Source organism: Lissotriton helveticus, chromosome 6, assembly GCF_964261635.1.
Source record: "Lissotriton helveticus chromosome 6, aLisHel1.1, whole genome shotgun sequence".
NCBI lineage: Eukaryota > Metazoa > Chordata > Amphibia > Caudata > Salamandridae > Lissotriton > Lissotriton helveticus.
Genome location: NC_136067.1, coordinates 721185494 through 721200785, shown reverse-complemented (window position 1 = coordinate 721200785; position 15292 = coordinate 721185494). Strand labels below are relative to the sequence as shown.

General features: G+C 41.2%; 1 protein-coding gene across 2 annotated transcripts in view; it reads right to left on the bottom strand.

Moving 5' to 3' along the window:
• FBXL4 (F-box and leucine rich repeat protein 4) overlaps positions 1-15292 on the bottom strand; it is a 301153-nt gene that overhangs the window by 233767 nt on the left and 52094 nt on the right. For both annotated transcript variants that reach the window (XM_078648220.1, XM_078648219.1), the window contains one exon: positions 2968-3567. In XM_078648220.1, coding sequence (XP_078504346.1) covers positions 2968-3479 — 512 coding nt within the window. In that variant the 5' untranslated portion in view covers positions 3480-3567. The remainder of the gene's footprint in view (positions 1-2967; positions 3568-15292) is intronic.

The window sequence follows — 15292 nt, the reverse complement described above, 5'->3', positions numbered from 1 at the left end:
TCCACATATGAAAAAAATGTATTAACCAGATTTCGGCTGAACCTTTTTCACCTTCTCCTTGCCAGACCCAAATGTTTTACTAGAGGCAAAGAGGCAGCTCCCTGCGGCTGCGACGGACAGCCTCTGCAGGATATGCTGCATTTTATGTTTTTATGTAAATTTTATGATTTCCGTCGTAAACACTATTTGGCTCCTATTTTAAAAAGAATTAATTTTAGGCAGGTTCATCCTGCATTGGTGTATTTGCAACTACTGAAAGAGGACTGTTTATTTCTTTTAGTCGGTTTTTTAAAAGCTACTGTAAACTCTAGGAACTACATGGATCAGTAAAGAGTGTTTTCCTCAGGTTCTCTCTTTTTGTCTATTTATTAATTATTATTGCTGTTTTTGTTGTCATCTTAACACAAGCACTGTCATTTAAATTGTTTTTATGTTGTGAACTTTTAAGGTTTGAACTACAAACCGAATAAAGTTTTCTTGAATTGAATTGAATTGAACTCCAAGTCAGAGGTGATGTGCTGGAATGTAGCAGATTGGACGGCGGAGGCATGAGATCAAGTAGCTGGGCATTGTTCTAGTCAATCCCCTGGGGGCAATCCCACTGCATAATCTAGGGAGGGTAGTGAAGGAGGTAGACGTATTACTAGCTAGAAGGAAGATTATGCCATTAACCTATGGGTGAGTGTTTTTGATAAGAGTTTTGATCTTTGCCAAGTTGATATATCTTTTCAATTGCATCCGGTCACATTCCCACAATTGGCTTTATACAAGATTCAGGGGGAAATAACAGGCTTTATATGAGCCTCAGATAGGGCAAGGCTAGTGCGGAAAAAGTTGCGATGCAGGCTTGTGAAGGAGGGCCTAGACCTGCCAGGCCTGAATCTGTATTGTATGACCTTTCAGTTTAAAAACTGTAGGATGCTTTTGGGTACTTTGGACAGTTCAACCTGGGGGGCCCTTTTTCCAAGTGGGATAGTATGTTCATATCGGAACTGACAGAACGAGTGGTCCTATGATTACACTGAGGTGCCGCTATCAGTGACAGGTCATTCAACTCAGTAGGTGCGGCCCTTGGCCAATGCAAATGCGACAAGCTGAAGGCCAGAAAATAATCATGTGATAGCCTGAGTTTCCAGAAGCTATGGTGATATGAGGAGAAAAAAACTGTGAAGTATTTTGCAACTATTACCATGTTACTCCACAGACTGTTTTGTGAATATTTAAATATGTTAAAATTTGAAAATACACTGTAGTACATAACATTTGTGAAATATAGTGTATTAGAACATTGGAATGTTGGGAGCTCCATTGAAAACAATGGAGTGCTCTGGGCTTATAATGACTGGTATAAGCCTGGAGCTACAACATTCCAATGTTTCTTTGTTCACAGCTCTGGCTGTGAACAAAGGCTTCAGGGAACCTGAGAGGATTCCAATCCCCTCACGCTCCCAAAAGGCTTTGTTTTTTTTCTTAGAACATTCTGTCCTCTAGTGACAGAATGTTCTAATAGCCTTATAGCCCTTCGTAGATGGGCTATACCGCTATTAAAGTCCCTCTCCCTTGTTAAAGGCCCTCGCCTTCGGCTCGGGGCCTTTAACGCTGGAGAGGGCCTTTAATAGCTGGTATAGCCCTCTACGGCGGGCTATAAGGCTATTGTACAGTGTATTTCTAATTTTTAACATTATCTATTTTTTTTACTTTATTTCAAGTACTTCAGTACCCCATACATCTTTTTTTTAAATATACAGAAACGTATAATTAATTTTCCATTCTTTGGTGGCACACATCCAGTCTGACTGGTCCCTGCAATTCATTTTCTGCTTGTATCAGTCTCAAGCAGGCAAAATTGAACGAAAAGGCATAAGCAAGAGAAATAAAACATTACGTGAAACCCTTTAATCGGCATTTACAGAAGATTGCGTTTCTGTACTAAAAATTTCGCTTAGGCCTATCCAAAGCTAGTCAATTTAGAAATCCTTCCTCCTCAATGACAAACCTTCCTTCCCACCTTTAAATCAGACTTACAGCAACTCATGAAAGCTTTTTGTGATGTATACATACACAGCAACACGACATACCGACTGATAACATAGTGACTCTTCAAAACTTGCCCTTTCAGTTTCCAAAATGAGCATGTCATAATACAGTGAAATATCCCAATTTTTATGGACTCTGCCATCGCTTGAGGATAAAGAAGGGTTACAACGCCTTCCAAACATGAATTCACAGACCTGATCTAAATTGGAGAATCGAAGAATATAATGTTTTGGTAATGCTATTGAAAGATAGCACATTTTGCGCCACGGAAAATGACATCCGGTGATACAATGTGAAGAAATATTGAAGTTCATAGATTATGGATGAAAGCATTTTACACTATTGAAATTTGGTCAATGACACAACTAGTGTCCAACTACTTGTTAAAATTGTGTTAAAAGGTTGATAAGAATTATTAGAAATGCCATCAATTCATCTGATATTTCTAAATCAAACGTCGCGCTTTGAAAAAACAAAAAGCACAGATTTCTTGCACCCACCATCCTCTTTTGCAAAGCCTGATCTTTAGCTTAACCAACACTGCTCTCATATAAATTCTTACCTACCTTCCTCCTAGTTTATGAGCCTTTCTACTTTTTGCTGCATATGCATAATGAACCTAGCATATTTCTGTCCAAACATATACTCATTTCAGAAGATAGCACACGCTGACAATAGACAGCCTAATAGATACTGCAAAATTCGCAATTATTCACAAATCATTCCTGCAGGTTTAATTATAACTATATGAATCAAAGCCCTATTTGTACAGACTTTCAATTTTTATTTATTTATCTTAATGCAGAGTTTGATTTTATGTAGTACCTGCTCCTAATCCAAACTTTCCAATATTCACACATTTTTCAAACATGTTTCTACGAGCAACGCAAATGAAGCAATTTTAATAATGAGATTAAAGTGTAAGCTTACCTTAAATCAGCTGGAGTACTGTGGGAGTATGGATTTGCAGAGCAAGCAAGAATCTTCACTATTGCACCAGGGTGATAAGTTTCCAAAACGTGAATCGCTGTGGGATAAACTGGCTGTTCGAAGACAAGTTCTACATATTCCTGGCTGTAAAAATCCAGTGGTGTCCGGTTAAAAGGCAGTGGAGCACTAGAGCACTTCTCCCACCAAGAGCCATAGGTTCGAAAGACAGCAGTCTGTGTGAAGTCGCCAGAACTTGGATAAACACTGGGAGTCCATGCCAAATTCCACATGGTGTAGGACATGCTGTTTTCACTCCCATAGTGAGAGCTAAAATCAACCACCTCTTTGGCATACTGAACTATTTCCGCTGGCATGGACAGTGTTCGGCTGTTAGTTTCAATAGCTCTACGGCTGTTCAACATCTCTCCCCTGGTAGCTGTCCGCGCCCGACGCCGAAGGCACATATAATAAAACATGCTCAGAACTGTAAGCATGGGGAACATAGGAGACATCTAGATCTGAGTCACGATGAAGTAACACGCTTTTCTTCTCTTTGTATGGCGCAGCAAAGTCTCACGGGATGCTGGGAGAAAACAACATCTAAGTAGAGAAGCAAACAAAATGTTAGCAGTCAAAACGATAAATAAGAATAAATAATGCTATGGGCAACACTATACATTTGTTGCTAAGTACTCTAAGTGTGACTTTACTCCCTACAACCGGATCTAAAATGAACAAGTTCTCATTAAACACCATAATGGCAGCCAGACAGAGAACACCGTGGGAAAAATACAGTTCCAATCTATAAAAGACTTTCAGCCAGATTCATCAAGCCGAAATCGGCTCGCAAAGGGCCAGATTCTGAGAATCTGGCCCTTTGCAAGCGCTATTTTTGCATTTGGGATTCATCATCCCAAATGCAAAAATCGCAATTTTAGAAATCGCTAAATTGCGAATAATTGCATTTAAGGAATCTCAATTTGAGATTCCTTAAATGCAATTCATGAACCATTTTAAAATTGCGAATTCGCAATCTGGGGCCGCTATTTACAGCGAAGTCTAACTACGTGGTAAATAGCGAAAAACTTAGAAAAATGCACTTCAGTTCATTTTTCTAAGTTGTATGTTACACACTCACATGTCCTTTGGACATGTGGGTGCGCAACAACAGTGCACCTTACCATTTATGGGGTGCTACAGGGTGTCCTTTGGACACCCTGGCACCCTTGAAATCGCTTCCTTATTTGCGATTCGCTAATTGCTATTCGCAAATAAGGAATGACTCCCCATTCATTCCTATGGGCCTTTAGGCCCATAGGAATGAATGGGAAAGCCATTCCTTATTTGCGATTAGCAATTAGCGAATCGCAAATAAGGAAACCGTAGAAATCGCAAAAAATATTGCGATTTCTACATGCATCCCATTTTGCGAGTCTTTAATAGCGATTCCTTAATAATCGCTATTAAGGACTCGCAAAACGGGACTTTGATGAATCTGGGGGTTAGTGTGTGAAAACTAGTTTTATAAAGCAAAAACTTAAGAAGATATGTATTTAATTTTAAAGAAAAGCCACCAGTTTCGCCTGAACCTTAAAACTGCTATGCTCCAAGTACTTACTGGCACAATGAATATCACTGAAATTGCTCAGAAGAGAATCTAAAGCGTTCACTGATTATTCCCCACTCTCCGAAGGTTACATAGATGGGTGGTGAACTGAGACCGGAACAGTAATTTCTCCCTCAAATTAAAACTTCCAACAAAACTAGTATATTTGCAACTAAAGTGTGTCACTCAGCAAAATGAGCATAAACACCAAAGTAAAGGTCAGTATTTAACAGCTTAATTGCTTTTATCACAGTTTTTACGGTTGTAATGAACAAGCAGTGCTCAGAATTATGCGTTATTTTCAAATGTTCAAACAATTTTGACTTGGTATTCAGTTAATGGAAAGAGACATAGTTATGCGCCATAAAGGAAACCTCAAATAAATAATGTCTCCAAATAAAGCTTTATAATTTTAACAAATACCCAAGGAGGCGAACGTCTCTGAGCAAATGTAGAAGAAATAATACATTCGGATTTAATGTTGACAGAGTAATAATTTCAACGTATCGTATTCATTTTGTTCATTTAATACATCTTATGTACAGAAAGCTGCACGCATAACAAAACAAAATTGTTCTCGATACTTAGATATGTGCATGTATGGGTAGAACAATATATCTTGCAATATTCTACACTCTTTTAAAACAAGAGCATTAAAGACCACAAGAACAAAACATCAATCTGAGAGGGAAGTGCTCTCGATATCGTGCCCTATAAAGCAGACACTTAGGTGTAAACAGCTAGTGGAAGAAGGAAACTTTGACCAGTGAAACCTAAATCCTGAGCTTCACATCAAGGAAAAATAATTCAATCTACCTTTTGCCAATCTTACAGATTCCAGGCATTACTATAAATTATGGGTCTTCAGGTCAAGTAAACTTTACACAATATATATAAATATATAGTACATACGCCTGGCAAATACTATATCAATTAATACACAAATTAAAACTCATATGACTATGACGTGAAAAGCATATACTGATATGTAAAAAGAACAATTATGCAGCAAGAGAGACAGATAATCAACTGCAATTCTGCACCAACGAAAAAGATCAACATGAACCCAGAGTGGAAAGATATCTGGGAAAGAGAGTGAGTATTAGTAAGATCACATGCTGTGACTTGTTGACGCTTCTTTCACTTTGATTGATGGGAAATATATTTCTGAGTTTTTGTTACTGCTTTTTCCAAGGCTGGTGTTAAGTGGAAAAAAATGTAAAAAGTGTATACTTAGTCCCCTTTATATAACAGAACCTTTCCATCAAAATAGATAAAAAAGCAAAAACAAATAATCAGACACACTTTGTGTGGGAGATTGCTAGTAACTCAACAAACTCCATAGAAGTGCCCTAAAAAATCTACCAAAAATAAACATTCCTGGCATGTGCCCATTTTTACTAAAAATAATCAGCTTGTTTACGTTTTTGGGAAAAACAAAAATCATAATAATAAAAATAAGCAGGTTCACAATCGCTATTTCTTCACAAATATTCCTCATCCATCTTGAGATATATCCCCAGGCATCACGATGAAGTCTGGGCAACAAGTAACAACAAAAAAACTTCAGGAGCAAAGTGACTGAGGGAAAACCCAAAATTAACTTTGTTGCTTCATAAAGGGTTTGCTCATGTTTGTTACCTTCAGTCCTATATCCACAAATCAGACGCATGAGAATTTGACCTGATGCACATTTTTAGAGCTCTATTCAACCAAACTGTTTCTCTCTGTTGGTGGGGAACCATTCTCAACACCAGACATATGTATCCGATCCTCATTACAGGACATTTGGTGTTTTAATCTAATGTAACTAAGGCCTGTGTTAATCAGTGAAGCACAAGACGGTTAAGGAATGAGACAGCGACAGATTGACAATAATCTCTCCTTTCCCACACTGCCTACATACGATTGAAGCTTTATCTAACCAATAGAATGTGTGAAAAACCTCATCACAGACTTTGCTTCCTATTTCATACTCTGATCCTGTGAGGGAGTTTTTTCTTTACTAGAGGCGTGAGAAATATACATCCAGATCACGCAACAGAGCCAATATCACGCAGACTGATGATAATAATGGAATCCTTTGGTCAATTTGTTTAGGCCTTGCTAGACCCTAGTTTGATAGTGGAAGAAACCGCCCTACTTCCAGGTAGTTAGTAAAGGAAAATAAGGAAGCCATGGTTAGTCCAAAATAATTCTCATTTTCTCAGCCTAGTGTCATAAGAATTGTTGCCAAAGCAAAACAACCTTCTGTAATTCCCACCCTAAGCCCCTCCAACCTTTCCACCCAATCTAGAAATAAAGAGACTGAACTCTTCAAGCAGAAAGCTCAGGGGTATAATAGGCACCTGTCATCCTGACACATGCTCTTCTTCATAAGCATATGAAGCAGACATTCAATATTACCTCACATGGGCTGGAGGCTTCCAAGGAAAAGAATGGCAATGGCTGATGAAAAGGTAGGCTTTATGGGCCCTGTAGTATAATAAAGAAGGCACACATAGATGAGACCTATATCATTTGAAAGAGCCAAACAGAGCAATAGTATGAGAAAACAAACAGGGCTTTCTTCTCCCAAAAACACCCATGAACCAAATCTGAATATTACACTAACATCAGAAAAGTGAATATCTTCATCCAAGATCGTGCCCTCAATAGCAACAACTACAGCAACTCTATAGAGTGCACTCAGTAGGGTTAGAGTTGACAGTGGCCGTTGAAATTTCCACATGAAGCGCCTACTAAACCTCTATGGTGGATAACGCATTCCTTTTCATTCCTCAAATGTGGTGATAGAGGGTTAAGCTTATTTAAGAGGTGCAAGGCAATAACCTCACACAAGTTGATGTTGGAGATCATAGAATTGCGGTAATCCCTCTTTTTCTTGAGAACTCATCCCATTGGTCCTCTGCATTGATAACCTGCGCAGTGAACATATGACCTTGTCTGGGCATACTGGTAGCCCTATGGGCACCTCACTTAGAAAAACAAAGCAAAAAATAAAAAAAAACTAGGCGGAATAAATCTCAGCCACTGCTAATTTCTGTGGGTAAAACGTGGCTAGCTCCTGGTAGATGTGGCAAAGAGCACAAAGGTTTATATTGCATTCAATATTTAGTAGTATCTAAACTATTAAAAAGTCAAAACAAAAAAACAAATCGTAATGCACAACCAGTTTCTGAAAATCAAGAAATTTAATATGTAAAAAGGCACAACAATGATTACATTCCAATACAGGGATTCCAAGATATGTTTTTCAAAGGTTTTAAGTTGAAAACCGCCCGGAAACACCATGACGTCTATGGGTGCGGTTGACCAGGACATAGGCACAGGTCGAGGCCAACCGCAATGCAGTAGAGGGCCAACACAGTGAAAGATTTTACCTTCTGAAAAACTTTTTATGAAAGTAGAAATCCTCCAGTGGGGCAAGGTTGAAGGCTGTATCCAGTGAAGTCAAAGGGACACTGGACAAGGTCCTGCTGAACCCATAGGTTATGGTTGGCAAGCTCTGACGGGGAAAATTCAAATTTCCCCCCATTGAAGTCCTCTCACCAGTTGTATACTTTTCAAACCTTCGCTTGGTAATGGTTTTTTGATAAGGGCTTTGTCTACGTTTACAGCTCAGTTAGTGGCAAGGATCCAAAGAACTTTTCTTTCACGCAGCAAAAAGCTCAAAGCAGGAAAAAACAGCTGGAAAAGTCTACATAAAAATTAATGTAATTATGCAAAAAGAGGCATTTTCTCACACCAGCAGAAAAAGACTTGGCATTCCTGCTACTGTCAGGCCATGCTCTACTCATATATTGCATCAAACTGCATTTTCTTGCATGTATCTCTCTGGGAAGACTTCCCTCTGACACTCCACAGTATTAGGTACGTTCAGCCCCTCCATAACTGGGCTCCATTGCCTCCATCATGTTGGGGTCATGTGAAAATAATGTCTTTAGTGTGAGGAATGTGTGTTGCACATACAGACTGCCGAGTAGCATTTCACAGCAGAAAATGATGATTTAATTTGTGGAAACATGGCGACATCCTTTATGGACATCCCAACCTGCACGAATACCCTCCCTGTTGAATATGTGTGATGTGATGTGATGTGAAATGGCACTTATATAGCGCACTACCACTCCAAGGAGTATCTTGGCGCTTGAATTCCATATAGGCAGAAAGGCAGTAAGGGTGGAAGAAGGCTACCTGACTACACAGCATATCCAAGGAGCCTCATGCATTCGGAGTTGGGCAGGGAGTAGATCCAAGTTTTTAAAAGCTTTCTAAATTTTGGATTGGTGGTGGATTGACGCAGACAAGGGGGTGCCTTGTTCCAAGCCTTCGCTCCAATGACTGCAATGGACTTTCCTCCTCTGGTTGTCATTTTGAACCTGGGGGCATGCAGCAGATTAGCCGTGGAGGACCTAAGAGATCGTGAGGGCTGGTATTGTTTAAAATATTTGCGCAAGTAAAGTGGGCCATGCTGGTAAAAGGCTCTATAGGTGATGGTGAGAACCTTAAACAGGATGCACTTATGTATAGGAAGCCAATGTAGTGTGTTCAGGGCTGTGGAGGCTGAAGATTTCCTAGGCAGTCTGAGGACCAGTCTGGCAGCTGCGTGTTGGACCATTTGGAGCTTATGCAGGGCGGATTTATTTAGTCCTGCATAGAGGCTGTTGCAATAGTCCAACCTTGATGTTATAAGGGCTGCAGCTACCGTACGTCTGGCACTCAGAGGGAGGAAATCAAAGAATTTTCTAAGGCTTCTGGTGATGCCGAAGCATGTTCCTGCTACTTCTTTGGCCTGCTGATTGAATGTGAGGGTATTATTAAACTTTATGCCAAGGTTTCGGGCAGCATTGATAGTGTTAGGGGGTTTTTCACCTTTATCAGGCCACCAAGCATGAGTGGAGAAGGAGTTGTTGGGACCAAAAGGAATGATTTCAGTCTTAGATGAATTGCATTTTAGATGGTTGAGAGACATCCATTTAAAGGTTGCTGACAGACAGTCTTTAAGTACTTGCTCTGTGTTTGAATGATTCTTGTCCAGAGTCAGAACAAGCTGAGTGTCGTCGGCGTAGGCAACAGTGCTTATGTTGAAGGATGAGATTCATTTTAGTAGGGGGACCATGTAGAGATTAAACAGGGTGGGGCTTAAACTAGAGCCCTGAGGGACCCCTGTTTTAATAATTTTTTCCTCTGAAGAGTATTCACCCAACCTGACAATCTGACGCCTTTGTGCAAGATAGTTTTTGAACCATTCGAACACGGTTCCTGCTATGCCTACCTTGGTAAGGCGATGTAAAAGGATAGCGTGGGACACCGTGTCGAATGCTGCAGAGAGGTCTAATAGGATCAGGACAGCAAGTTTGCCCTGATCCAATGCAGCACGTATGGTTTCAGTGGAAGATAAGAGTGCCGATTCAGTAGAATGGTGGGTCCTGAAGCCTGCTTGACAGGGATGCAGAATGACATTTCCTTCAAGATAAGCCATAAGTTGTTTATTGGCAAAAGTTTCAGTAATTTTGCAAATGGCAGGGAGAAGAGAGATGGGACGTAGGTTTGATAAGATGGTAGGATCTTGTAATGCCTATTTCTGTAAGGGTTTCACTGTCGCTATTTTCCACTGAGAAGGAATCTCCCCTGATTGGAAAGATGAATTGATGATAGCGTTGATGTGGGGGTTGACTTCCTGAATTATGGATTTGAGAAATGTAGGGGGACAAGAGTCGGACGGGGAACCTGATTTAATTGCAGAGATTTCCCGTAGTGAGTCTTCAAGGCTAATGTGACTGAATTTTTCCCATCTGGGTTGATGTGGGTTAGAAACAGTTTCAGTGTCTGATTCTATTATAGGAAAGTGAGGGAAGTCTTTGATAATTATGTCTACTTTTTGGATAAAGTAATTGGCTATGTCGTCACACAGGGATTGGGACGGAGGGATTACTCGAGTTGCAAATTTGGGTTTTGTAAAGGAATTAACAAATTAAAAAATTTATTTTTGGTTGTTATTAGCTGCCTCAATTTGGGAGGTGAAGTATTTGGTTTTAGCAACTTTAATGGAGGCGTGATAAGATTTCCTAGCTGTTTTATATATGACTTTAGAGTCAAAGTCATAGTTTTGTCTCCATTTACGTTCTAACAGTTTAATTTCCGCCAATTGTTCTTTTAGTGTATCTAGGAACCAAGGAGCTGAATTTTTCTTTTTTACTAAGGGGTGTTTACTTATTTCTGGGTATCTAATTTTACTTCCGATCTCTTTCATCCATCCTTCAAAGTTTTGATAGTCTATGGAGGTATTTCCTGATAGAGAGGGTTCACTATCATTGGCCCAGCTAATGAGATCCGGATGATTCATGATTTTGCCCCAGTTGGGTGAGGGGTTTCCTTTGTTTACTATTCTCTTAGACGAGGTTCGGCTTCCGGTAGATTCTATATTGAATTCGATGAAGTAGTGGTCCGTCCAGATCTGGGGTAGGGGATTTTTTACCGTCATTTTGTCTAAATTAGTACTGATACAGTCAAGGGAGTGTCCGGCTTTATGAGTTGATCCATAAGTCTTAAGAGTTAATCCTAGGATCTGAAGGGTTTCTATGAAACTGGAGGCATGATTATCAGCGGGATTGTCTAAGTGAAGGTTAAGGTCACCAATAATAGTATAATTGGCGTATCTAAGAATCATATCACTCAACACTTCCCCTACACTGGCAAGGAACTGTGCCGGATTACGGGGAGGACGGTAAAGCAATGCTCCCGAAAAGGTGAAAGTATTGTGCACTTGAATGCAAAAATGCAGACTTTCGGCTTCTTCAATGTCAGGAAGCTCTATGATAGTGCATTAAGAGTGTCTCTATAGATGATAGCTAGGCCACCACCACGCTGCTCTACGCGGTCTTGTCTGCAGATTGCGTAGCCTGGGGGTACAGCATGAACTAAGTCAGGACTCGACCAATCACGGAGCCAGGTTTCTGTAATAAATAGACAATCCAAACCATTTTCAATGATCAAGTCAAATATGTGAAGCGCATTTTTGCACATTGAGCGAGCATTTATCAGCCCACCTTTCAAATAGTTGGATGTCAGTTGATCAGCAACAGGGTGGTAGGGTTGTAATATGTTCCTACATGTGATACAGCAGATGGGACCAGCCCATTCGTCTACATTAAGAGCATGGTGGCAATGGGCTGAGGAGGGATTCAAAGCTAAAATAGAGTTCCTGGAAAAATGCTTCACCTGTATGTAATGGTTGGACCTTGGCCCGTCCTCGGCGCGGACGAGCGCAGACGGGCTTGACTCTGGCTCGACTCCGGCGCGGCTATGGCGCGCACGCTGCTCGCGTTCGCTGCGCGAAGCGGTAGCCATCTCCTTTTGTAGTCCCTTCGAGAGCGCAAGGGCGCTGGGACTTGTAGTTTTTAGTCCTAAAACCTGGGGGGGGCTGATCGCGCGTCTCCGGCCACAGAACCTAATCGTCTGTGAGCAAGAGGAGAGAGGCGCTGTTCATGCAGTAAGTGATTTCAACTAAAAATAACAGTTAAAACACACAGATACGGCGCAAAACAGATCTGTCAAAGACAGTGAATATTAAAAGATGTTAGCAGGCTATCACCCGGCTTCCGCCTCAGGTGCTAAAGGAAAACTATATGCGCAGTAGTCAGAGGCAATTGGAATTGATATGTTGCCAGGCTTCTGTCGCCAGGCTTCTGCCGCCGTTGTAACGAGGAATATGTTTTTCTGATGGCTGGGGAAGGGATGTATGATTGAACAACGCCTGCCTAAACCACGAATTCCTTAACCACGAAGGCTAAACAACGAGGAATGCCAAACAACTACATTGTTTACAACGAGTTCCTAAACCACGAAATATATTTAAAATGGCTCATTACCCATTTTCACCACTATGTTCTTTTAAATCCGCATGTTTTTAACATTTTAAGGATAGAACCCCATTCACTGTCCTAGATAACTCTTTCATTTCCATAGGCTCCATTTACTGCCTTAGAGCCGCTTATTCACTGCCCCAAAAACCCTATAAAGAACCCCCATCTGTAACAGTCCAGAAAGGTCTCCATATGACCCCCGGGTCCCAACTACACACTAATTGGGCACTCTCTGAAGCCAGCCTCGTTTGTGTGGCTAGGAAGGGTGGGGAAGCGTCGAAAGGCGGGGTGGAGGGTGCTCATTGGGGGGGAGTTGAGATGAAAGACGCTCTGCACAGGAGACATCTGAAGGTTTTAGTGTATCTCTGCATGTGTGGGGAGGGGCAGAGAGACCGGGGCTGGGGTGGCAGAGCCTGGTGTCCAAACAGAGCATGCTGAAGAGGGAAGGAGCCACGGGCAATTTTTTAACCCTGGTCGGAGGCAGAGTATAGTTGTATTAATATTACCCCAGCCCCGCATGCTCCATTTCCCTCAAATTACTGAAATTGGTAACTGGCAGGATGCAATCAGAACATATTAGATATTGTATATTGTGGAAATAAAGTACGAAGTACGAAGGACTGAGAGGACACGTGAGCACGGTGATTGGCCAGTAGATGACGTAGTCGCTAAATAAAGCATCTGTATAATGAGGAATGTAGACTCGTGGATGAAGACGCATGCAAATTGCCGAATGACTCATGTCAGAGGGGCTGCAGACATGGTTTTGTGCTTTAAGTAAGTCGTTGTAAATGAAGTCGTTGTTAAATGATTGGTCGTTGTTCGGGATTCGTGGTTCAGGCCATTCATTATTTAAACGTCATTGTTTAGGATGTTTCCCCTGGGGAAGGTATCCAGCTCATTCCCACAACCTAAGGATATACATACTTCTGCCTGGGTGAAAATCAAACATATGCCATTTCCTGTATTGTGGCCGTTTCAACCGGCAATCGCAAGAGATGCAGAACTTAGTCTCAGGCCAACAGACAAAACCCCTTGACTGGGCTGGATTTGTCTGCATGCGAGCTATGTGCTCAGAAGCTCTCAAAATCAGGCCAACAACAACAAGATGATACTCCAGGACTGCAGGATCACAGGAACATTCAGAAGCCAAACATCTAGTTGGCTCAGGTTCCCTGCATTCACCCGAAGGAGGAGAATACGTACCGGCCCCCTCACAGCTAGAACTTGGTTTGTGTTTTATCATGTGAACACTTGGGACACCTGCACAACCATTCAAAAATAGAACACACCAGATAAGAAGTGGACGCCATGCGTGGCGGACACTCGTTCTCCAGACTTTGTCCAAATTTGGAAATGCCTTAGAAATCGCCTTTCTCATATGCCTGAGAAGAGGAGAGAGGAGTTAGCCTAACGGCTAGAACGCTCGACCTCGGACCTGGGGATCTGGGTTCGAGTCTCGGTAACGACGCCAAAACCTCCTGTGATTCTGGGCAAATCACTTAATCTCCCCGTGCCTAAACAGAAAGTAACTGGAAACGTAAAATGTAACGTAACTGGAAAAATATGTAAAGCGCTCGGATACCTGATTCGGTTCGGGTCTAGTTCGCGCTATATAAAACTCTGCAAAAAAAAAGAGAAGGAAGAAATACGTTCATGTCAGGGAGCTGGGATTCGCCATCCAGGAGGACTGACATGAATCTGAGTAAAATCCGAACAAGGTACAGAAGACAGTAGGCACCACAATTTGATGGTGGTTAGTGTACAACAGGCAGAGTCTGCCCAAAAGCCAAGATGTTGTCCTTGTTCACACAGAAAATAAGAAAATCATCTGGGTCGAGGAGGTTCTCCATTACCTTCACAGATTGAGAATGGAGTACCTGCAATTTTCCAGACTCCTACCTTCCTTTTAAAAAGCCTATCACCCTTTTTCAGGAGGTCTATTTCCACTGACTGAATGAGGTAAACCTGAGTTCTTGTTGCTCTGGAGCTATAGCTAGTTCAAGCTGCAATCAAGCCTAACCCTAAACTGACCAGTTTGGATTTGAGACTGGTGCCACCAGCAAACATTTCTTGGTCTGATACATCTGAACTACTGACTGGAGTCAAAGATCCTAACTTTCAAATCAGACAGAGTTGAGTAAACGAAGTCCCATAGGATAGCAGACTGAAAGGGCCAATGTTATCCTACGCATAATACTGCAATTGAATTTATATAGTGGTTACTACCCCTGATGATGTGTTGAAGGGCTGTATGGCGGTTAGCAAGCTACTCCATAAGACAAAGTTAAAAATAAATCCAGTGATTGGTGAATACTTGTTGGTTATTGGGTTACTCTTGTGGTCTGTGGAAAGAGAAGCATTTCCTCCCACTTCTGGTGGTAAATTAGGTTAAAAATTGGTTAGGTTAAATTGTGTAATGATTGGATTGGGTCCATGCACATGGGAAAAAATGCTATAAGTAAATCGGGTGAAGGAGGAGGTTAAACACGGAGATTGTAAGGGAAGTGTACACATAAGGGTAAACTGCGATATGCGAGAGGGGTAGATAGTCTAGAAAAAGATAGGTATTGCAGGAATGGTTACTCTGAAGGAGTGTGAGAGATTTGTGAGGCAGGGTAAAGTTAATTTATTGAAGTATATTAGAGAGTAAGATGACAAGCATGCGAAAAAGTAAGTAAGGTGCATTCATACAAACAAAGGCAGTAAGGGTGGAGTGTAAGGAGACTATCATGTAAATAGAAAGGGAATCATCTCTAGCTAGAAGTCAAGTTAATTTTCATGCAGAGGTTTTTGAGAATATCTAGATAGGATGCAATTTGGAGAAGTATAAATAGTTGAAAATAAAGGT